Below are 25,279 nucleotides of genomic sequence, written 5' to 3' on the forward strand. Positions count from 1 at the left end.
CACAAGCTGGCAGCTGTCCACGTGCAAAACAAGAACAAGGCGACTAACTTGATATTTCTTCAGTAAAATTTTTGTATATATTTTTAAGTTAAATGTTTATATACTTTATTTTATGCAGAGAAAAAAAGAAGAGCAAATGATCTAATGTGCACACTGTGTAGATAACGTGTTAATCCCGTTCCACAGTCAGTGAACCGACTCCACCCATCCATTTTCTAATGAGATTGTGGAATAATTCACTGAGGTTCATTTGGGCGGCAGGATAAACACGGCTTCCCTCTGTTGTGAACGCGAGCCGGGAAGCCTCCACTCTGTCCTGAGCCATCCTGGCTTTACGTCCACACACCGCTCCTAATGTATTGATTTGCACGACAGTCCGTGATACAGAGTTACGTCGACTATACTCACTAGCCAACAACTGTCACACTACTCTCGCAAGAGTCAAGTTAGTGAGGATACTAATTAGTAGTTTCCGGTTATTGCTTTCAATATAAAAGTCTAATGGACAAGCGGCAAAAATCAAGTGGTATCCCATTATTAACGTATAAATAATTTTTTTTTATCGAGATTTTGTTCAGTAGGCTACTTTTGATGGCCATTGTGACACATTTACCTACACTTGCGATCTAAATTTGCTGAGTCGAACTGGATGAAAAATTTTTATGTATTAATGCCACTTCAGTTTCTGTATGCAATTTAAAATCTCAAATTAGAGGGATTTGACACTACCATTACTACATTATTATTCTGGCTAATTATAATAAACTACATAAAAGAAAAAATGGGTGTGAAAATGTGTTTATCTCAAATAAAAGTAGAAACTTAACCCCCGAAAAGAATAAAGATAAGTGAAATGATTTAATGTACTTAGAAATCTACCTAAATGAGATAACAAATGTATATTTGTGCTTATGTTTTTTTAGACTGGGAAAAAACAATAAAAATAAAAATAACGGAAAACAATTAAACTTACTTGAAAACTAACTGAAACTAATTCCAATTTAAAAGAAAAAATAAAACACTAAATTAAAACAAAATAAGTGAGGATTATAAAACCATAAATACATCGTCTAATAATTTTGAGGCGATTGAAAAGTCCTTTTGAGCTTTTATTTTTTACAGTTAACTGACTCACTTCCGGTTAGGGCTTCTCCAACTGAGTCCCTCTCCGCGTAGTCTGTACTCTTCAAGCCCCATCAAACACGAGTCCGTCGGTCTGGCTGCGCAAGGCAACTGAACACTACGAGCACCGAGTGGTTATTCCAGCCCAAACCTCCAACTTAGCAAACAGTGTTAGCTCTAAATATCATCCCTGTCCGTCGGTAAGCGCTGCACTTTGCTTTCCGCTTCCTTCTGAGGACTTCAACTCGCGCTGGTCAAATTGTCGGCAGACCAAATACGGGAGAAATAAAACGAAATAACGGACACGTCTCGGCTGAAATGCACGGCTGTTGTTACTGTCTTTTAAGGAGGAGGGTGTCCGACACAGAGCTGTAGTTTCTCTTCCAAGAAGGCGAGGAATGCAAGCTGAGCATCAATGTTTCACTGGGGCAAGTGGAAGAAGAGGATGGGAGCCAACAGTTCTTCAAAGAGACCCGTTTTTGACGAAAAGGAAGATGGTAAGTGAAGGTGTCACCAAATCTCTAGCAAATAGTGGCACTAACAACTTTGGAACTTATTATTGTGTATGTTTCACTTACGATGGCATTTTTTTTTCACGGTATCCCTCCGCTTGGCACAGGCTCAGTTATCAAAGTTCCTGTTAGGAAATTAAACGCTGTCAAAGGAGTTTAGACGGAGTTTGGCTGCTCACGGCGAACAGACAGTGTTCATGTGGGAAATTTTCAAGGCTTGAAGTCAAACTTTCTACTACAGGAGGCAGCAGCAACAATAATCATGACAATAATAATAATAATGATTAAATGTACATTTTCATCACATGACCTGATGCTGAGTGCATATACATGGAAAGACCCCGAGCAGGTGAAATGAATCTTACCAGTACTATCAAACTATAACTTGGACTGGGCGTTTCACTCTTTTAATATTGTGGACTATCTGTGTTTGTTGTTTATAGCTCACAGTGTCGGCATTTTAACCTCGCTTAAATTGTATTATCGCGATATTTGGCGTGGAACTTTTAAATAATGAAATATTAATCAGATTCTTCTGAATTGTCTTTTTTTCCGTGTCATTTTCGCTTTCTTTTTTCTTTTTTGGGTAATTAATTTTCACTCTGAATACAAGTTAAGAACAGTTACAGTTATTTAAGACATTAAGCCGTATGTCATTTCATCACCTTTAACTTCAGCACTGGTCGAGAGTGGCATCCTTAGTGTGGAAGTTTGTCCACTATGATCATCAAAGAAAAATGTCAGACCTTAAAAAATCCCTCACTAGTATTCCAGCAATCATAATGCCCACTTGAAAAAAACAAAACAAACCTACAGATTTAAACGAATGTCTTTATATTTTAGCACCAGTGTCCAAAAAAATGAAAACGCACATTCACCGAACTCGATATGAAGCTGTAAAAATCCAAATCTCAGACCAAATGTATGTGCTTTAGTATTTTACGCTGACCTGGCCCTTAACTTGCATTTATTTTCCAGCTGCATCTCTCCTCTCTCTCCTTATACCTCCACCTTTTTGTCTTCATCGTCCATTTCAAAGGGCAGACGTTAACGTTGGAGAGGCTGGGAGAGGGAGACGCGTGTCTGTAGCTATATGTGGCGAGATCATAAAGGCAAAAGGCGAGAGCGACAGATATGGAGAGTCCGTTGTCTCGCTAAAGCCACAGTCCTCAAAGCACAACCCCCCCCCCCCCCCCCCCCACCCCACCCCACCCCAAAAAACACAGCTCTTGCCACTGAAGCGCAGTATATACCTCCATGCTCACGCTGCGGGGAAACACTTTAATGCCTGAACGAGCTCTTTGGAAATATTGTGTGTTCAAAGACGGAGAACTAATTGCATAATCAAGACAAGATTATAGTGTCATGCGTGGAAAGTAATGTTAAGTAATGTCTTGTCAGTGTATGGGGATATAAGCCTCTTGGAAATGAGCCCAATAAGCTCAGCACTGGATTGCTGAATCTCTGATGATGGACTGCAGGAGGGGGGAAAAAATCCACTGTTGCTGCAGAACTATTTGGCCGGAAAACTTGAGTAAATGAGGTCATTTCACTGCAGGGATATGGTCATATGCTCTGTGTGTGTGTGTGTGTGTGTGTGTGTATGTGTGTGTTAGTACTCCCCTTTTGCACACAAGGGTAACCCAATTAAGTCTACAGCTCTTGCCTTTAGGAAAAGTGTCCAGCTGTAGTTCAGATCACTATCAAGGGGAGTGGTTACTGGAGTGGCCCTACGGCATTTGCACTCGCAGCAGTTAATCAAAGCCAGGAGAGATGTTCTTGAGCGGGCTGTGCACATTTGGCTTTCTTTAGCTTTTCTGTGCGATTAAAGGGAAACTTTAAGGCTGAGGTCAGAACCTCTTCAAGACTGTGTCGCTGTGTTAATGTGTGATTTGTTTATGCCGAGTGTGAAAAAAGGGGGAAAAACTAGAGATCAGCTTCGTCTTTATCCTCCCATCATCAGTGTAACGCAGGTGTCACTTAGGCTTGACCTACAAAACACCAGCAGTGAAAAATTCAGTTGATGGTCTTAATCACCGGCTGTGTCACCACCGCTGTGATTATGCGTAGAAGCGTAGACCGAGGCCTGATCTTAGGTGGCAAAGATGCATTCGATGTTAATTATGCAATGTTGTCATTACGGGGATCTGCTTGAGAGCGCGCTCGCTTTTCATGCAGCAATGAAAATACTCGTCTGCTGAGCACAAAGGGAGCAGTAGGCATCGTGGGTGGAGGGCACATATGCATTAAAGAGAGACAACTGTTAATGTGAAACTGATCACCTTGAACATTTGGGGAGCGCTGATTCGGCACCGCCTTCGTGAAGCAGCTGGCTCTCTTTTTTTTTTTTTTTTTTACCCCGAGCCTCGATAACAAACGGAGCAAAAGATGCGCTGCCTTCTGGATGCTGACTTAGGCTCTAGATGTATGGAATCAGAACGATGCCACCTTGAAACGAAACCGAAAAATGGATTGAAACCGAAAAAAAATATTGTAACTGAAATAAATGTACTGAAAAATCTTGTATTGAAACCGAAAAAAAAATTGATAGTGAAAAACAATTAATTGAAACTGTAATTTTTTTGTTTTCGCTTACAAATTTTTTTTTTCGGTTTCAATCCACTTTTCGGTTTCAAACATTTTTCAGTTTCACTCTGCTGGCACTGTTTTGGCGTACGGGGGCGCGCTGGGGGGCGGGGATTCCGGCCCGCATGTATTTGCATATATTATAATGCTGACCAATGACTGGAGAAAACACTGACGACGCGGCTGCGGTCACGGACAAACTCGCACGTGTCTGTTCGGGAATGGCAGATTCCGAGAGGTCCAGTGTTTACATTACCGACTATTTCAAAGTGACAGCCTGAGGTGTTCTTCAGTAAATTGGACTACCGGACAGGAGGACCTGAGGCCCCACCGCATTAATTTTGGTAAGTTAAATGTGTTTGTAAGCTAATCCGTAATTTAGGTCCTTAGCTAGCTACCTAAGGACCTAGCTAGCTAAAATGAGCACTCGGCTGTCGGGGAAACTAGTTTTGTAAAGTTCGTTTAGCTACCCCGTGCAGGTGAATGAATTTACCCTGACTAAAGAAATCAAGAGAAACGCACCGGGCTGCTCAGTGACTAACCACGGTTACTGTACTTTTATTATGAGTATTATACTGTAAGAGCAACAGGCTGGACTCTGCTTCTGCTCCTGTGCAGAGCTGATTATTAAATATGTGCAAACAGCAGCATGTTTTCTGTCGCTTTCCACATGTGGAAGGACATTAAAGCCAACTTTTAAATTCCCCTCATTAGTCAATAGCTACGGATTAAATAGCAAAGCCCGATACTTATGTACTGAAACCAACTACTTCCGCTTGTCAGCTTAACTTAAAATGTTACATTTTTCCCCTGATTATTTTTTCTACTGAGTTTGTTACAAATATTCAGGTTAAAAAACTGTCCAAATTATTTTTAATGAATTATGTTCACAAAGTCACATGTTCAGTACTCTGTACAGCTTGCATCCTTTAGGACAAATAATTTGAAACATTAATATTTCTTGTTCAATACTGAGCTGATAACAGTATGTCTGTATGTTGTGACCAGGATGCAGCAGCAGACTGAACCTCGACTGAAACCTGCTCCATCATCTCATCTTTGCAGATGTCCATTTATAAAGCATCAACAACTCAAAGGTAAACATGATATTAGAAAATGTGTTAGTATATAAGGCCTTTAAAACAAATAAAAAAATAAACAGCTGTCGGCAGAACTGTAGGACTGAACAACTTCAGATCCCGAGTGTGTGAGGCCGGAGAAGGATCAGCTGTATTTCAGATTTGAGAGATAAACTTTATATTTCAGTTTGTGATGATTCTGTTCTGTTTGTGATTACAGGAGCTGTCCTCAGATTCAGACCTCAGCACCACCCAGTGACAGCAGACAGATCATCCTATGTCTTCAATCTTTGTAGTAACTCCAAAATTAACTGAAGAAAACAGTACAAAGGTTAAAGTACCACATGTGCTGTCAGTGAAAGCTGCAGCTGTTTTTTTGATAAATTTAAAGACAAAAAGTCAAAAGGATTAATCACCCCTGTAACTGTGTCACTATACATCAGCATTAACAGGACCTCAGTTTGGTGTTTCAGAAAACTGCTGATCTCAGACCTGCACAACTTCTGTTTTAAACACTGAATGTACTCAGCTACATGAAAAGCACGTGATGTTTTCTCTGACACAATTAAATAAAACCTGATTAAAGTCAAAGGTTGTTACTTGTATTTGAACTAAAAACTTGTGATCTGGAATTCTTTCACTGTTTTTTGACAATAGTGTTATTTATCATAAAGTAATTCAGAGTCATTCATACCAGAGTAACCAGTGAGCACAACATATATTTAACTTTCTACAGGACTTAAAGATATTACTATAGCTTATAGCTATTACTTAACTGCACTACTGTATAGTTCTGTGTAAATAATCATTCTGTACATATGATTTTTAATCCTACAACTGTTTATAATTTGCATAGTTCACATTTCTGTATAACTGTATATCTCAGATTTCTGTAGTTTTTCATATTTATATCCTGTACATAGCTTGTACTCACTACAGCCTGTACATACTTATAGTTATAGAATATTCACAACATACTTCATACCGTGTACATTGTAACACACCATAATAGACCCATTTCTGTAATATACTTACATATCTATACTATTGCTAATATATCTATATCATGGCTAAAGCACTTCTGGATGGATGCAAACTGCATTTCGTTGCCCTGTACCTGTGCATGTGCAATGACAACAAAGTTGAATTCTATTCTATTATATTATGTAAAAGTCCAGACCCTCTGAGGATTATCTGAGTACTTCTAACATTACACAAAGCAAAGGTCTCCATCAGTGTTCATGAAATGCTGGGTTTATCCTTCTTGTGAGGGAGCTGCTGGTGAAGATCACGAGCCCTGCTTGATCCTGGCGATGAGTTTCAGTCTTCCTGGTGTTTCTGAAATGATGCCTCTCACTGTGGGTCAACAGAACTTCTGGCACAGGACAGCTGTAATGAAAGAAATTGAAGTTTTGGAAATGCCCTATATGTGAGAAGCAGATTTTGTATTTACTTTTCTTTTGCCAATCAAGATAAAGTATAATTTTCACCATACAATTACTAACCTTGTCATCTCCTGCACTGTCTGTTTTGGGCTCTGGGCTCCTCCTTCCCAGCGCTCATGAGACTGCTTTGCTGCACTGTGGTATGAGGTGCTAACCTGTTGACAGTGTTGGGAAGGTTAATTTTAAAATGTATTCCACCAAAGATTATAGAAGTAATGTATTCTGAATACTTTACAACTACATGAATGTACTATTGCTGTGTGATTTATTACTATTACTGAAGGCTACTCGCCATACCAACACCAACTAGATGTTAAAATCTTAATATAAATGAGTAACAGTAGGTGGACATTAGGTAAGGCTGCAGCGATCTCGTGTAGAAAACTATTCAGCGCGTATATAAAACAGGTCAGCGGCTCCGAACCGTAGTAAAGGGACCTCTGGCTAATACGTCCGGTTCGTGTCGGGCTCATAGCGGAAAACTAGCTTTACTTTGTTGTCTGGGTCAAGTTTGCTAGCGAGAGACAGAGAGAGGCGTTGAAAGGCTGCTTATTGTTTCGGAGGAAAACACGAACACAGTGTACAGTCGAGTCCTAATAGCTTACTTACAGCTGGGCTCGTCAGGCACTCTTTTTGGCTTTAGTGGTTATTATTATATTTACATGCTTCCAGCTCCCGTTTCTGCTCCGTGACAGCTGTACTTCTCCTTTTTCTCCCTCCTCGCTCACAGACACATAACGGGTATGGCAGTCCATTCTCCCTGCAGCACGGACTACACTGCCCGTGAGGCTACATTGTTTAGGGCGATGCCTGTAACACTCTGCTATTGCCTTCATATTAAATCATTTTTGTATAATAATTTTTAGAGGCTCTTATTGCGTGTTTTGTTTGGGTTTCCACCGGCGTGGAATTACCAAAAATAGAGAGACCATAGCCTAACATATGAAACAGGTAAATACCGCCATGTAATCCATTTATTTCAACAAACTAACTGTATTCTCAATATCACCTATTGAACAGTAATTGTAACGGATACATTTACTCATATTTTGTATTTTAAATACGTAACGCCGGTGCATGTATTATGTTACATGTAACCAAAATTGGATTTTATCATCTAAAAAAATATAGCCAGAGTCCGCCCTATTCTCTCTCGGGCCAACACGGAGATGCTGATGCATGCTTTTATTACCAGTCGCATTGATTACTGTAATGCCCTGCTCTCTGGTCTTCCTAAAAAGAATATTTCAACTTTACAACTTTTGCAAAACTCGGCAGCTCGTGTGCTGACGAAGACCAGAGGGCGGGCCCACATTACACCAGTTTTAGAATCGCTGCACTGGCTCCCCGTGTGTTTCAGGATCGATTTTAAAGTTCTTTTATTGGTTTTTAAATGTCTTAATGGTCTTGGGCCTTCTTATCTCTCAGATCTGCTTTTACCATACGAACCCTCGCGGACCCTGAGGTCCTCTGGTACTGGCCTTTTAATCGTTCCTAAAGTCAGGACACATACTCACGGAGAGGCAGCTTTTCAGTGGTATGGTCCTCGTCTGTGGAACAGCCTGCCGGAGGAGCTCAGGGCCGCAGAGAACGTACATGTTTTTAAGAACAGGCTCAAGACCCACCTTTTTAATTTAGCTTTTACTTAGCGTTTATTTATTTTATGCTTATTTATTCTATCCTGTTATTCTATTATTAATTTAGACTTTACCTAATATTTATTGATTTTATTCTTATTCATTTTTTAACCTTCTTACTCTATTTATATTTATATTTATATTGTATCCTGTTCTTATTTATTTTATCATTTTATCCTGTATATAGCCTATTGTGTCATATCTCCAGTGTTTCCTCAGAGGGCGCTCTCTGCACCGGGGCTGTGATCGACTGTGGCTGCTGGGTCTCTGGGGGTCCTCTCAGCCTGGCTGGGGGGCTCCTTTGCCTCCCTCCTGCTGTGTGCCCAGCCTGGAGGCTGCGGTCTGTGACCGGCTCCCGGCTCCCTGTTATAGTGTTTCCTCACTTGGCTCATGCGAGCCCAGCCCAATTTTTACTCTTTAAGTGTGCGCGTGTGTGTATGTGTGTGTGTGTGTGTGTGGGGGGGGGATATGTGTGTATTCACATCATTTATGTTAATGAGAGTGTGGGGAGTGAGTTGGAGGGTGGGGTGGGCTGCTTTTAACTATGTAAAGCACTTTGTGCTACATTTTTTTTGTATGAAAAGTGCTTTATAAATAAAGATTGATTGATTGATTACTGCCCAACACTGCCTGTTGAGATCCTGAGATCCGCTCCTAGAACACCGGCCTCCAACTCCTGAAGAGACACGGGTGTCCCTAAATTTAGCAAATATTAGCTTCAGGCTAGCTTGCTACGACGAATAGGCTAATACCAGCATTTTACCACAACTTCACCAGATGTAGCTAAAAAAACTAAACTAATGTCCAGCCCAGTGGGACAGCAAGAAAAGATGACAAAAAATGATTACTTACTTTCGGTTTGGAGGTTCAAGCTGAAATTGAAGCAGCCATTGAAAGACGGGAAGAGAGAAAGATGGCAGCTTGGTCAGCACTAGTGGCCTCTATAATATATGCAAATACATGCGGGCCGGAAACCCCGTCCCCCCAGCGCGCCCCCGGACGCCAAAACAGTGCCAGCAGATTGAAACTGAAAAATGGTTTGAAACCGAAAAATGGTTTGAAACCGAAAAAAAATGGATTGAAACCGAAAAATGGTTTGAAACCGAAAAAAAATGGTTTGAAACTGAAAAATGGTTTGAAACCAAAAAAAAATGGATTGAAACCGAAAAAAAAATTGTAAGCGAAAACAAAAAAATTACAGTTTCAATTAATTGTTTTTCACTATCAATTTTTTTTTCGGTTTCAATACAAGATTTTTCAGTACATTTATTTCAGTTACAATATTTTTTTTTCGGTTTCAATCCATTTTTCGGTTTCGTTTCAAGGTGGCATCGTTCTGATTCCATATAGATGTCTCTTGCTGCCTGTCAGGTCTCTTAGAAACAGTATCCCTTTGGCTTCTTGGAAAACAGCATATGGCATACATTAGGCAGTAATATTAGAGCAGCTTTTGGCTCAGAAGGCTGCAAACATAATCAGGCGGTCAGGTTGATGTCGAAGCGTAGCTGCCAGAAGGGCTTTTCTGGCAGGTAGTTTGATTAGCAAAGGGAGCCTGTGGAATTGATTGAGGTGCACATCCTGCTAGTTTGCGACTCGCTCGAATGCTCTTTAACAACAGCAGAGAGTGTGAGGAAAAAATAAGAGAAGTCGATGTTTGGAGAAATGGTGATGGAGTCTGCTCCGTCAGACATTTAATCATGCATTTTATCACCATTTGAGAGCAGTCTTTCTTATTCATGAGCATGCAGAACTTGTTAAATTCGAAACTTGTCCTTGCCAACCTGCTAGGCTCGTGAAGTTGTAAAGTAAAAGTTTGACATTTTGGAAAATGGCGATAATTTGGTTTCTTGCCAAGAGTTAGATGAGAAGATTGATACCGCCCTCAGCCCAGTTATCTCTGCTTGGCATAAAGCTTGGGGAATTGCTGAGCCTGCCTCAGACACGGGATTTCTCACAGATTTATATTCTGTGGAGATGTGTGTGAAAGTGTGCCATGAAAGGAGGTGCACATGCTTTTTTAAATCAACCATAAATAACTGAGCAGTTTCATGAGCTCTCTCTTCAGTGAGTCTCTCATGCTCTGGTTGAATGCCGGCTCCACTGTAGCTGAAATGTAGCTGGTAGTCCTCGTGCTCTTCATCTTTGGTAAGCTGGGCGAGGCGGTACTCCTCACCTCCTGCTGCAGGGTCTGCTTAGAGTGTCTCTCCAGCCAGCTGAACATCATCGCTATAAATAAGATAAGATAACCTTTATTAGTCCCACACGTGGGAAATTTGTTTTGTCACAGCAGGAAGTGGACAGTGCAAAAGTTATGAGGCAAAAATTAGAATACAATAAGAATAAATACAGTACACAACTGTACAGAATAGAATAAAATAAAATACTATATACAGTAGAATAAAATAAAATAAATATACAATAAGATAAAAATAGAATACAAATACAAATACTATATACAACTGAGTAAAAATACAACGATGACAGAAAGGATTATTGCACTTAGTATTATTGCATATGTATGGATGTGTGTGCTTGATCAGTTAAAGTCTTTATTATGGAGTCTGACAGCAGTGGGGAGGAAAGACCTGCGAAATCTCTCCGTCCCACACCGTGGGTGCCGCAGTCTCCCACTGAAGGAGCTGCTCAGTGCTGTCACAGTCTGCTGCATGGGGTGGGAGATGTTGTCCATCAGGGATGACAGCTTAGCCGCCGTTCTCCTGTCACTCACCACCTCCACTGGGTCCAGAGGGCATCCTAGAACAGAGCTGGCCCTTCGGATCACCCTGTTCAGTCTCTTCCTGTCCCCAGCAGAGATGCTGCCGCCCCAGCAGACCACGCCATAAAAGATAGCAGAAGCCACAACAGAGTCATAGAATTTCTTCAGGAGTGGGCCCTCCACTCCAAACGACCTGAGTCTCCGCAGCAGGTACAGCCTGCTCTGCCCTTTCCTGAGTTATGAGTCCAGTCCAGTCTATTGTTCAGATGAACACCAAGGTACCTTGAACACCAAATAGCCCGAGACAGTGGAGTCTCTCAGATCCTGTTGAATGTTTGGGACTAACTGGTTTAACAGCTACTGAACTTTCAAAATGGGATGTAATAAGATGTAAACAGATTGCTGAAAGTTGTTTTGGAGAGATGAAAACATAAAGTACTCAAAGGAGTTGTTAAATATATTTAGGTACCCAATAATACCCAAATCCACAGCAGATGGCTGCAGGTTGTTTCTGCTCAAGGTTTCTTCCTGTTAAAGGGGATTTTTTTCTTTCCCACTCTCTGTGTTTTTGCACACAGGGGGTGGTCTGATTGTCGGGGTTTTCTCTCTATTATTTTAGGGTATTTATTTATAATATAAAGCACCTTGAGATGACTATTGTTGTGTTTTGACACTATATAAATAAAATTGAACTGAATTGAATTAATATAACTGGGCGGCTTGGCTAAGTAAAGTCTGCATGTGGAAAAAACTGCAACACCTCAAGCATTAAAATCGCAGCTTTAGATTTGGCCAAGACGTAGACATTCACACAAACATGCTGGTGTTATATATTTTTTGTATTGTTTACTGGATTTAAAAAAAATGTGTCAGTTATTCAGAATCCAAATATGACAGTTTGAAGCCATTGTTTATCAGAAAAACAAAGACTTTAAGTAGAATAAGCTACTTTTGGCTGAATCCTTATTCACAATTGTCACCACAGCAGATAACTCCACATATGTGATTTGGCAGGTTTTTACTAGAGATATTTTTGTATTAGGTGAATGCGTTACCCACTACACCATGGGAATATTAAAGATTTTAAGTCAATTAATGAAGCAAATCAGATTGAAACAATAATAGCTGAATGAACCAACAGCATCTAGAATGGGTAATTGCTGTAAAAGTTGTTGAGTCAGTAGGAGCTGACAGCTGGCCAGGCTCTAGACAACGACTCAATTCACTCTCTCCAAGTCCTCGTGTGAACTGGGAGCATTCAACTAGTCTGAGTAGCTTTGAAAGAGGACACTTGTTGTGAATGCGCTACAGTACTCGGGGAAAAAGTGCAGAACTGGCAAATGCCTGTTTCAGTTCAGCGTCAGCACGGAGTTGGTGAACTTGTTATTTTCGCTCCGGAGCATCTACAAAGTCTTTAAACTGCGTTCGTGATTATGACTGCAGAACATGCTGTTAATTGTGTTGTCTGTTTGTGGTGGTGTTATATTGTTGTATCCGTTTGATCATTCATGTAAAGCCACAGGCAAATTTCCACTTCTGTGGACACTGAACTTTTTTTGATGCGCGTGTGTGTGTGTGTGTGTGTGTGTGTGTGTGTGCACGTGCACGCTCGCACGTCTGTAGCTTCTTTTTCCATCAAGGATAAATGCACGAGGCACTGAAAGCAGATTTGGTTTAGGATAAAGATAGATGCAGGGAGGGATGGCTGATTATTTGCGCTGAATACTGAGGCGCTCACTTTGTTTCATCTCTGTTGCAGACTCTCAATTTCTCTCACTGTCTTTTTATTCCACTCAACTTCATGGCTGCCTGCAGCTACTGGCCTCTTGCCACAGTGGCAGTCCACTGTAATTGGCCTCAGCAGTAAGTTACGCAAGATGTGGGAAGACTGTCCTGGTCATATTGCAGTGTCTTCTGACTGCTGAGCACGGACATTGTTCAGCATGTAGTATTCAGACTGAATTAATCTCTTGGCTGGCCATCATTAAATGCATACATCAGTTTATTTCCAAACTACTACTATGTATTCACAAGGAAACGTGGAATGAAGGGATCACACAGGTGCCAACATAACTCATTGTAGCATTTATTTAAAAACAAAAACAAAAAAAAATCCTGAGAGACTGATGCCATCTAACATAAGTTTACTTATCAACAATCGCCTTGCTCTTATTTTGAAAGTCCAGTCGCGGCTGACTAGCTTTTCACTGTTTTTCCTTGCTGTGGCTGTCCTGCATCTCATTTAGCTGCCCCTCCAGTGAATGTCTTGTCCCAGGCTTAGATGGACTCAAACTCCAGCATCTTGGATTGCAGTTGGATGGTTAATCTAATCAGAACTCACTGAGGCTGCAGAGCAGAGCGAGCATTACCATCAGCAGTCTGCAAGACTCTGTTGCAAGAGCCTCACAGCTCTGCTATGTATTTGTCACAAACTAGCTGTACTTGCAGTGTTTAACAAATTCATCACACCACCACCTTGTGTAAGGGTTTATGCCACAGCTGCCTAAAATTAACACTACTGGTAATTCCCAAAATAATTTTTTATGTATCTGTAATGGTTAATCCAGCAGAGAGTGCAAGCTCCGTAAAATAAATGTAAAAATATAAAACTGCTGTTATCCACGAATTCCTGAACAAAAATTTAGGTTTAGTGGTCGAATGTTACGCTTGATTAATTTCTTGAAGCTGATCTCTAAAAATTAGTCGAGTGTATTCAGGAACCACAGCAGCTCAGCTACAAAGTGTCAGACCATGTAAAGGTACAGAGCACTGATGGTAAGTCGCCAGCTCTCTCTCTGAATTAATAATTGCCTATTACTAAACCCGGCATTAACATCAGCATAATAACTGTGTTCCAGGGCCTTCATGGCATTCACGGCCGATGCAGGATGACTCTGTTCCAGAGTAAAGACACAGTTTGATGAGTTTGGTAAAGTAACTAAAACTAGAGATCGCAAGCCAAGTCTACATCATCGTCTGACCTCGTAAATGCTATCTGGATGAATGGACAAAAATTCCCACAAACGCACTCGGGAATCTTGTATAAAGACTTTCCAAGAAGAGTGAGAGCTGCTATTGCAATAGGGAACCAGCTCCATATTGATAACTGTGGATTTAGGATGGGATGTCATAAAAGCTTCTGTGGGTGTAATGTACACACGGCCCAGTATTTTGTCCATTAAGTGTAGAAAAAAATGACCAATTTAGACCACATTTATTGCCATTACGTGATTATATTATTACACTATATGAATAGAATCTGTCACATTAAGATGTGGTTATATATATATATATACGGTCACGGTTCGATATTTTTTCGATACAAAAAAAATGTTCATGCCTTTTTAATTTGTCATTTATTAAAATTATAAATATATATTTTAACTCAAAAGTACAGTTTTTAAATTTAACCCTAACCCTTGTGCGTGTTTTTTATTTTGACAGTGAATGCGCACCTGCGGACCACTTATGTGCAGCCCTGGTTATTTAGCTCGTCATATTGCAGCCACAGAAATTCTTTTGTCCATGAAACCATAAAGCTGCACTTTCTTTTTGCCTTATAGTCTCATTTGTCATAACTTCTCCGTTTTGTGGTAAGCTTTTCTTTGGCTGTCACTTCTTCACCCTGACCTGTCTTATTTGGCTCAGCAGAACTAAAATATATATTCTGCTGCTTTTACACACACACGCACATAAGTTCAGCGATTCTCTGCGCGATCAACCTCTCACATGTTTAAGCTGCGGGAGATTTCACTTGTCATGTTTGCATAGTAAGCTAACGATTGATAAGACGATGTCAGAGGAATTGGTGCACAAATTATCATCACTCACAGATCAGTGCTGTCGCTCTCTATACACAGTTCGCGCGATTGCAAAGTGAAAGCAAAAAAACAAGCGCAAATTCAAACGCGATTTCAATATGTCACATATTGACAGTGGCTCACCGATGCCAATGACATAATTACCCAGCTACATTTCTGAAAGAATGCAAAAGCATTGACATATATTTTTCCTTCCTACAATAGCCCGACGGGCAGGGAAGAGATAGATTTTGGTAACCCGACTGAAAAAATCGCTAGCTCCAGGACGTCGGGCTAGCGATATTGCAAGCCCTGTATCTGATTGAGGAATCACTCATCTTTGGAAAAGAGAGTTTATTACAGAGAAATGTCTCTTTCCAAAATAAAAGCTATACTATCCGCTTCTTCTGGGCTATATTCTCAGCAGCATAAGGAGAATCATGTGCTAACAGCTGTCTAAATGACTCGGCTAAAGTTAGTAGCATGCTTGTTGTTTTTGTCTTTGCACTAGGATGATGTCGGCGTAAATGTGCAGTCATATTCGTTGTGTTCCCACTAGTGCTTTCAGGTTAATCTCGTTGAAATGACCTGAACGCCACAACACGGCAAATCTCCGTTAACGAGCTACCGCCGATCGCCCCGTGCATGGGGCTAGACGGCCAACACGTTAACGAGCTAACTGCGCTAACACACTAGTTCCCACCCATGTAATTGAGCATTGCGTGGCACATCCAACATACTGTTTTACTTTAGTCCATGACTCGCTTACCTTCAGGGTCATACGTCACATGAAAACCAAAATAATTCCAAACACCAGATCTGAATGAGGGTGAGAGAGGTCCATGTTGCAAAGAGAGCTTAACTTCTGTCTCGCTAGCTTGCCCTGCGCTCTTCCTTCTGACTATGCTGTCTGTGTTGAGCGCTCAGTGGATCTGCGCTCGACAGTGCAGCCTAGGCGGAGTAGTCGAACGCAGATATACTGAGCGCTCAACACAGACAGCATCTTCAGAAGGAAAGTTGATAAAATAAATTACAAATGTTGTATTGTTCGATACATATGCGTACCGAACCGAAAGCACTGTATCGAACGGTTCAATATCGATACGAATATCGTTGCACCCCTAAAATATATGTATATATATATATATATATATATATATATATATATATATATATATATATATATATATATATATATATATATATATATATATGTATATGTATATATATATATAACACCCAGCACGCCCCTGCGGGCGGTTTATCCTTCAAGCTCGGGTCCTCTACCAGAGGCCTGGGAGCTTGAGGGTCCTGCGCAGTATCTTAGCTGTTCCCAGGACTGCGCTCTTCTGGACAGAGATCTCCGATGTTGTTCCCGGGATCTGCTGGAGCCACTCGCCTAGCTTGGGAGTCACCGCACCTAGTGCTCCGATTACCACGGGGACCACCGTTACCTTCACCCTCCACATCCTCTCGAGCTCTTCTCTGAGCCCTTGGTATTTCTCCAGCTTCTCGTGTTCCTTCTTCCTGATATTGCTGTCATTGGGAACCGCTACATCGATCACTACGGCCGTCTGCTTCTGTTTGTCTACCACCACTATGTCCGGTTGGTTAGCCACCACCATTTTGTCCGTCTGTATCTGGAAGTCCCACAGGATCTTAGCTCAGTCATTCTCCACCACCCTTGGGGGCATCTCCCATTTTGACCTCGGGACTTCCAGTTTATACTCGGCACAGATGTTCCTGTACACTATGCCGGCCACTTGGTTATGGCGTTCCATGTATGCCTTGCCTGCTAGCATCTTGCACCCTGCTGTTATGTGCTGGATTGTCTCTGGGGCATCTTTACACAGCCTGCACCTGGGGTCTTGCCTGGTGCGATAGACCCCAGCCTCTATGGATCTTGTACTCAGAGCTTGTTCTTGTGCTGCCATGATATATATATATATATATATATTTTTTTTTGATTGTTTGTTTTCTGTGTTTTTTAGTTGCAGTTGCATAGCTGGCTCCACTTATGTTAACAACGACGGACTGCTTGTGCGTGTCACATCTAACAGTGTTTTTACGTGCGGCTGTCTGCACCTGATGTTCGCGTTGACAGCTCTCAGTCGACCTTTTTCGCAGCGTTTTGACTCATCATAGTAGGAAAATTGCTGGTGTTACTAATACCTTTAGCAGTAGCTTTGGCGTCTTTAATCGTCTCGCCAGGCCGGGACGCTGTTAACAATGAGCCGGCATGAACGATATCTGGACTTCAGCTCTCATTTATTGACACTTGCACTTTTCCCAAAATAGGCTCCACCAAGAAGGATTTCTAAGCTCATACTGTAACGTTACATGTCACCTTTTCCCAGACGGTTGCTTTTTCATTAAAGATGAGACCTCTTTGCTGGAGACGGGCTCATAAAAGCAGCCTTGTTTTGTCCCTTGCTCTGGTCTTATGTAATCTTGTTTGCTTCAGGTGATGCGCAGGCGATGACAGTTGTAGCAGCCCGGTTGCCTGAGCCAAGGAGTCATCAAAGAGATGAGCTCAGCTTGATGCTGAGGTGGCAACAGGGGGAATAAAGGTCTCTCTTCCTTGTCGAGGTGTGTGTATGTGTCTGTGCGGGGAGGACGGATTAGGACAAGAGGAATGCAACGGGCTGTCAAAGCGGCTGACAGTTTTGTCTTTTCGTTCTGTTTTTCTTCTCTGTCTTTTTAAACACTGAATTTGCTCTTTCCCGACCTGTACAAGGAGAGCGAGTACACAGAGCTGTGTTGTTGACCCCGAAGTCGCTCTTCTTTGTCACAGGGAGATGAAAGACGAGAATTGATAAAAGGAGCATGTAATAAAGTCAAGAAAGTGTTACCTCTGGGCACCCTTGCAGGAGTCTGTGGAGTTCAATATTTGACTTCAGCTCAATATTCAGCTCATTCCCACCGCTTCGATTGCTGTGCTAAATTCATGAAAGACGGGACAGAAACGGGACTCTCCCGCCCAATTCTGGGGGAAACCTTATTGAAACTCTAAGTACATTTCCACGGTGCCCTTGCTCATGCAACCGCACACCAAATCGCAAATCACAAAGTCGCCTGACAGACTGACTGATGTAAACTCTCTGTAGTTTGTAATCCCATTATTTAATTCATTACTTAGACAGTGTGTGTGTGTGTGTGTGTGTGTGTGTGTGTGTGTGTGTGCTATATTTGACTGTGTCTGTTGTGAGGCATCTGTGCAGTGACTAAGTTCCAGCATACTGTTTAGCAGCCAGCTCAAATGTTATTGCCCATGGAAACCAATTAAAACCAGTTTTCCGATAATCTGAGCATTGTTTCTATGTCAGGTGTATGTCAGGTGTATGTCCATTGTTTTAAGGAGGAAAAGTGGTTGGATGTGTGCAAAAAAACTCTTAAAGTGTGTACGTGTTTTCCTTTTTGTTAAGTACTTTAAAAAACTCCCAACAACAACAGCAGGGGGTTGCCGACTGTTCATGAAGTGCCTCCATTACTGTTGCTGTGCTTGTAAAGCTTTTCATTCTGTTGAGGCACAAATGCAGTTTGCAAGAATCACCGTGGAAGATTTAACACTTAAAACTCAATGGCTCCTTGATTTTTAGGAAGAGGTAGATATTTTCCAGTTTTCCAATTTTTTTGTTTTAGCTGTAACTATTGGAACTAAGACAGGATCTCATTCTTGTTTTCTTTGAAGGATTTCCACTTGGAGCTTTTTGATGGCTGTAGCTATCTTTGACTTTGCATGCTACTCCTGTTTGTACAGTGGATCTGCTCTCACAGCAACACATACCCCCTCCAGCTCGGATGCTTGGTAGTTGGTAGCAAAAAGCTTTATTGTTTTGGTAGTTTAATGATGGCTGGTAAGGATTTTAGCAGAATTCATACTTATAGTACCTTTCAATTTCTTTGTCATTACAGTAGGCAGCATATGTCCTCAGTAGACCTGTGAAAAAACTGATAACCTTACTTAAATACTCATTTGCAACACTACTGATGCCGACATTGTCGCCTCCTCCAGATGACACACAACTTCAAACATTAGTGCTGCAGACAGACAGGAGCACAGCTCCTGCCCTTCACCAGTAGCTGAACTCGTGACCAGTAGCACCAACTTGGCAAAGCATCTTAAATACTTTTGTGAGATCAGTAAAGCTCATCTTTCAGTGACTTGAAATATTTTTGATTAAAGCCGTTTTTGAAAGGCTTTTTTAAAAAGCTCCATATGAAGTTCAAAAGCACAGACGCAACCTGTTTCACGGTAGAAATGTCAGTGCCAGTGGCATTCATTTCATCTTGGCCTAAGATGATATCATTTAACATTTTTTGACAAAACGATTACCATATTAATTTTCACAATTCAGTTCTATCATGCAGAGGTTGCTGCTGTGACTTTTGTGCTCACTGTTAATGTTTCCATTTCAAGCTCTCATCTGTTAGCTTTGACCATAGTTTCCTATTTTGGCCATGATTACAACGGTGATCAGCTCTACTAACAACAGCACTTGGAAACAACAAGCTTACCATCTTGTTGTTTTTTTTTTTTATATCATCATCATCATCATCATCATGAAGAGCAGAAAATAACATAAAATCAGACCTCCAACATTACCCGTTACCTCAACGATCACCTTTTATCAGCCTTGTGGACACATGAGTATCAGAGTGCAGAAAAAAAGCATGAACTGTGGTAAAATTGCCGTTTCCTGGCTTGGTTTCAGAATTTATAACCCCTGCTCATCAATAGGTCAGCAGATATTTGTTATAGCAGAGAATAACTTTCCATCAGTTATAGGGCTGGGCCATATTATACCATTCACGGTAATACCGGTATAATGTTAGGCAACGATAGGAAAATGAAATATCGCGATAGAATGGGAGTAAAACGCGCATGCGCAGTGCCTTTGTTTTCATACGCACATGGCCGATTGTTGAGTGAAACAGATGAACCAGAATTGGTTTGTAAAAATGGTGCAACTTCCGTGATGTGGAACTGGTTTGGTGTTTGTCCATCAGATACACAACAAAGCACATTTTTTTGCAGAACATGCAAGCGGCCGTTGTTATTGTCATATTTGTCGGACTAAGATGCTCTTAAATCTGGGAGTAATCTGGGTCCTAAACTCCGTATCTTCAGGTCAAACAACACTGCAGCATCACTTAGAGTTAAAAACTGTCTAAATTCTTTCATCTTTAATAAAACGATCAGCATTGCTGCTTTACCAGGTGTAACTATAAAGTTTAACTTCCAGGCATCCATGAAAACAAAAGTTATTACATTTAACGGAGTTAGAAGTTCGCAGGAAGCTAGCGGAAGTTAGCTCGCTAGTTTCGCTAGTTACCTAAGCATGATATTGCATGTTCTGACTGAGAGATTTCTGAAAAAAATCAAACGTACAGCTCTGCTATCACTTCCAACATAAATGAAGACAGGAAACTAAACAGCAGCGACGTTTGCAGGGTTACTGAAGTTGGGCTAGCTGGTATATAATGATGTGCTACGTGATCGCTAGCGACACAGCTATGTTAGCATAACATAAACAGTGAAGCTGGAGGACGAACACTAACACTTTTCCACTTATAAAAGTTAACGTGAAGGTTCTTCATGGTTAGAGACAAATGCAATCGCATGGCAGGATGCTGTAAACGGACCAAACTTCAGTCAGGAGAACAACTGAGATAATCCATCCACAATACGAGGTTAGTCATTACTATACTGCAACAACATGGGAATAGAGCAGCTGCCAGAGAATTCAACATTAATGAATCAATGGTACAGAAGTGGAGGAAGCAAGAAGAATGAGTTTAATAAAGTTTGATTTATCTGACTGCTAATGTGCCTTATAATCCCGTGCACCTTATGGTCCGAAAAATACGTACTGCACACTGCAGTTTAATGTTGCAAAGCACCTCTTTTTAACTTCAGTGGATATTATACATGGTTATGCTCAGTATATGTCAGCCTATTTCTACTGGAAATGCCTTTTGGTTAAACTTTCAGCAAGGAATTTGCATTTGCACTGTTACATTTTTATAAAGCTTTAATGTACATAAAAACCAGCTTCTTGTTTAAGTGAAAATAAATGGAAGGTTGTCTTTTTGCGCTAGTAATGTTGTGGAGTTGTATTTTGTCTCGCATCAATTATATCGTCGGTTATATCGTTATCGCAAATTTTCAAATATATATCGTGATAAATATTTTTGGCCATATCGCCCTGCTCTAATCAGTTATTCTGCTACACACCATACAAATACCTAAAAATCTAAATCCACATTAGTGCAGTTAAGCTTCTGAATCTTCTTTAAGCATCACACTACATTTTCACTGTCTGTCCTAAGTGTACAAGGAGTAATACGTCACACTAAGTCCAGTTCAGCAGATGTCCCAGCCTCAGGCGCACACAGTCCTCACGGCAGTAAGCTTTTTTTGACATCCACAGACCCAGCAGGAACCCTGGGCTTGCACATCTCAGAAAAACATAGCATTTCTTCCTGTAATAATTGAAATAACCATTTAAAAACGGCATTTTCTGTTTCCTCAGGTTATCATTCTATAATATCAGAATGCTTTGATGATATCCAACATTTCAGTGTGAGAAATATGCAAAAGGAAAATCAGAACATCAGAAATCACATTTTGTTGTGGAAATGTCATCATGTGTCCTCATTAATGACATTGTAGCTCATAGTAATGAAACAAATAAAAGTACCTTATTATATAATAATAATAATAATATTATTGAAAAGCACCCCAGTACTGATATTCCAGAGAGTGAAAACAACTTAGCAGACATGTACACTTTGGAAAAGGATGTTTCCTAAGTGGTAAAAACTATGAAAATGTGCCTAAGGCCATTAACAATACAGAGTTGTACGAAAATGCAGAAAATAATAGATTGAACACAGGTTCAGTGAGAATACACACAGCTGGGAATCTACTGAAATCCACTGTATAATCTTTGTTCCAGAGTTTGAGCTTCGCTTTCACTGATGTCTTATATGAGACTTAAGATTTTAACAGGAAGAAACCTCAGACAGAACCAGGCTCTGGGAGGGGCAGCCAAGTGCCGAGAAGGGTTTGAGGGCAGGAGGACAGGACAAAAGGAATCAAGGAGCTGTATGGATCAGCTCTCTGGAACGAATTAATTTGGTTTCGTGATGTTTAAAGATGTGTTTACTGTGCATGGTGAATTTGAGTTTCATAGTTGTGAAGTAAATTTAGAAATGACAATGAAACATTTGAAGTTTGTCTGCATGCATCAAAAAAAAATATTCACAAATGCCAGTGAAACACTTTCACTTGAGTCCTTTATTTCTGATATGCAATTAATTAAATTTCAATTTCAGTTACAATTTTGGCCTCCAGTAGTTGTTAAACCAGGATATTTAAGATCTGATGATTGTGCTGTGTTCTGTCTTGTAATCGCTGACTCGTTTTGCCTTCTGGCACGTTCCTTTTCATTACGTTTGCATCTCCATAAAAGCTCACTTTTTTCCAGACTGTGGTGCATTTAGTTCAGTTCACATTTATTTATTTGTTTGCTTTTTTCATTTTGGATGGTAATTCAAATTCAAAGAAATCTGCTTAAATAAAAAAGACCATTTGTTTTTGTCTTCAAATTGAATGAATCCATTATTTTGTTCAGTGTGTGTGAAAAATTATTTTACTTAATGTGAAATAATTGATTAGGGAGAGCTGCTTAAGCCAGTTTGCTTCATAGGTCAGCTTGTAGCTGTGATTAGTGGAAGCACACCAAACGGGCCAGTTACTGGCCTGTCAGCTCGCCTAAAATAACCCTTTTTACTGGGGCCATCATGCCATTGCTTATTTCAAACCCTAGATATCTAAAAACATAAACCATCTGCTAAACTCTTAGCAGGAAGTGGTTGTGGTACAGAGGACACAACTGCTGAAGACAGACACCAGCGTTAGAATTCAGTCCTGTCTGTGGCTGGGTTTCGACACCAAAAGCACTTTGATTAAGGTTTGGAAAGATCCTTGTTTTGGTGAAACCTGAAAGCCATTGGTGCTCAAGAAAATAGGGTTTTTCTGTGTATTAAAGATGAATACAACTTTAAAAGCCAAATACAGGGAGTGCAGAATTATTAGGCAAGTTGTATTTTTGAGGAATAATTTTATTATTGAACAACAACCATGTTCTCAATGAACCCAAAAAACTCATTAATATCAAAGCTGAATGTTTTTGGAAGTAGTTTTTAGTTTTAGCTATTTTAGGGGGATATCTGTGTGTGCAGGTGACTATTACTGTGCATAATTATTAGGCAACTTAACAAAAAACAAATATATACCCATTTCAATTATTTATTTTTACCAGTGAAACCAATATAACATCTCCACATTCACAAATATACATTTCTGACATTCAAAAACAAAACAAAAACAAATCCACGACCAATATAGCCACCTTTCTTTGCAAGGACACTCAAAAGCCTGCCATCCATGGATTCTGTCAGTGTTTTGATCTGTTCACCATCAACATTGCGTGCAGCAGCAACCACAGCCTCCCAGACACTGTTCAGAGAGGTGTACTGTTTTCCCTCCTTGTAAATCTCACATTTGATGATGGACCTTCTTCAAGCAGTGGTACAGGAAGAAGTCCTGTACCACTGCTTGAAGAAGGTGTCTTCCAGAAACTGGCAGTAGGACTGGGAGTTGAGCTTGACTCCATCCTCAACCCGAAAAGGCCCCACAAGCTCATCTTTGATGATACCAGCCCAAACCAGTACTCCACCTCCACCTTGCTGGCGTCTGAGTCGGACTGGAGCTCTCTGCCCTTTACCAATCCAGCCACGGGCCCATCCATCTGGCCCATCAAGACTCACTCTCATTTCATCAGTCCATAAAACCTTAGAAAAACCAGTCTTGAGATATTTCTTGGCCCAGTCTTGACGTTTCAGCTTGTGTGTCTTGTTCAGTGGTGGTCGTCTTTCAGCCTTTCTTACCTTGGCCATGTCTCTGAGTATTGCACACCTTGTGCTTTTGGGCACTCCAGTGATGTTGCAGCTCTGAAATATGGCCAAACTGGTGGCAAGTGGCATCTTGGCAGCTGCACGCTTGACTTTTCTCAGTTCATGGGCAGTTATTTTGCGCCTTGGTTTTTCCACACGCTTCTTGCGACCCTGTTGACTATTTTGAATGAAACGCTTGATTGTTCGATGATCACGCTTCAGAAGCTTTGCAATTTTGAGACTGCTGCATCCCTCTGCAAGATATCTCACTATTTTTGACTTTTCTGAGCCTGTCAAGTCCTTCTTTTGACCCATTTTGCCAAAGGAAAGGAAGTTGCCTAATAATTATGCACACCTGATATAGGGTGTTGATGTCATTAGACCACACCCCTTCTCATTACAGAGATGCACATCACCTAATATGCTTAATTGGTAGTAGGCTTTCGAGCCTATACAGCTTGGAGTAAGACAACATGCATGAAGAGGATGATGTGGACAAAATACTCATTTGCCTAATAATGCTGCACTCCCTGTAATACTGCCACCACTACAATGAGATATTACAAGATTAGTACAACATAAAGGCTATTGTTAACAGAAGCATAAACCTCATCAATTCATTGTCAGCATGTTTTACAAAGTCTGTGAAGGCAACCTGTTTCTTACAGACTGAGTTTTTTAGGTAGCTGATTGAGATCAGAGGAAGTGACACCGTTTTTAATATCACTGACAAGGGACAGGATGGGCATGGTGGTTTGGTGTGCCTCTTTGTTGTCAAACCACCCAGAGTCACTCTTCTTCTTTGTGTTGCTGTTTTGGGATCAGTTGTGTTGGCAGAGAGTTTGTCACACTGCATGCATACACATAATACACTTACTGAGGGAAATTGGGGCAGAAAATCTAATCTTGTTTATGTCTCTAAAACCCAGGTTTACTTGCAGTTTGTCAGTAATCAGATTTCTGCCCAAGCCCAAGGGCTTTGGGTTTAATTATTTTGGACACTAAACATAATAATCTTCCCTTTCATCCAGCTGCACAAAGCAGTACTTTGCGTGTCTTAAGTCTGTCATGCCACGTGCTCTTATAAAAGCTCACTAAGAAACACTTTTACACAACACATGGCTGAAAATCAGGTTTCTCCTTCACTGATCCACATATTTAACCATTTTTCCCTTAATCTCTTATCCCTAATTAATAAGTTTCTCATTTACTAGTGCTTGTTTCCACACATGCAGATTTACCGATTTGCTATAGTGGCACCCAAAAACACACATCCCTTTTCTCATTCTCACCGAATTGTGACACTATTAAATCTGACACAGGCTCCTCCCTTCCAGCTGCCCCACATACCCCAGGGGGAGGATTTATGCAAACAAACCTGCTTCACTTCACAAATCAGAGGTTTGCATAAACAGCCA

At 40.8% G+C, this 25,279-nt stretch overlaps 1 protein-coding gene and 1 long non-coding RNA gene across 2 annotated transcripts in view; both read left to right on the plus strand.

The window, feature by feature from the left end:
• Positions 1-791: 791 nt before the first annotated feature.
• Positions 792-25,279, plus strand: part of stk32c (serine/threonine kinase 32C) — a 106,606-nt gene continuing 82,118 nt past the window's right edge. Inside the window, exon 1 of the mRNA XM_085297583.1 lies at positions 792-1,619. Coding sequence (XP_085153709.1) covers positions 1,538-1,619 — 82 coding nt within the window. The 5' untranslated portion in view covers positions 792-1,537. The remainder of the gene's footprint in view (positions 1,620-25,279) is intronic.
• Positions 4,349-5,787, plus strand: LOC146561468 (uncharacterized). The gene is made up of 3 exons (XR_014894749.1): positions 4,349-4,564; positions 5,229-5,317; positions 5,520-5,787. It is a non-coding gene; the product is annotated as an uncharacterized LOC146561468 (long non-coding RNA).

This window comes from Mchenga conophoros, linkage group LG13 (assembly GCF_057382185.1).
Source record: "Mchenga conophoros isolate Kocher_MC1m ecotype Shallow Benthic linkage group LG13, M_conophoros_male_GT1.1, whole genome shotgun sequence".
In the NCBI taxonomy this organism is placed as follows: Eukaryota; Metazoa; Chordata; class Actinopteri; order Cichliformes; family Cichlidae; genus Mchenga; species Mchenga conophoros.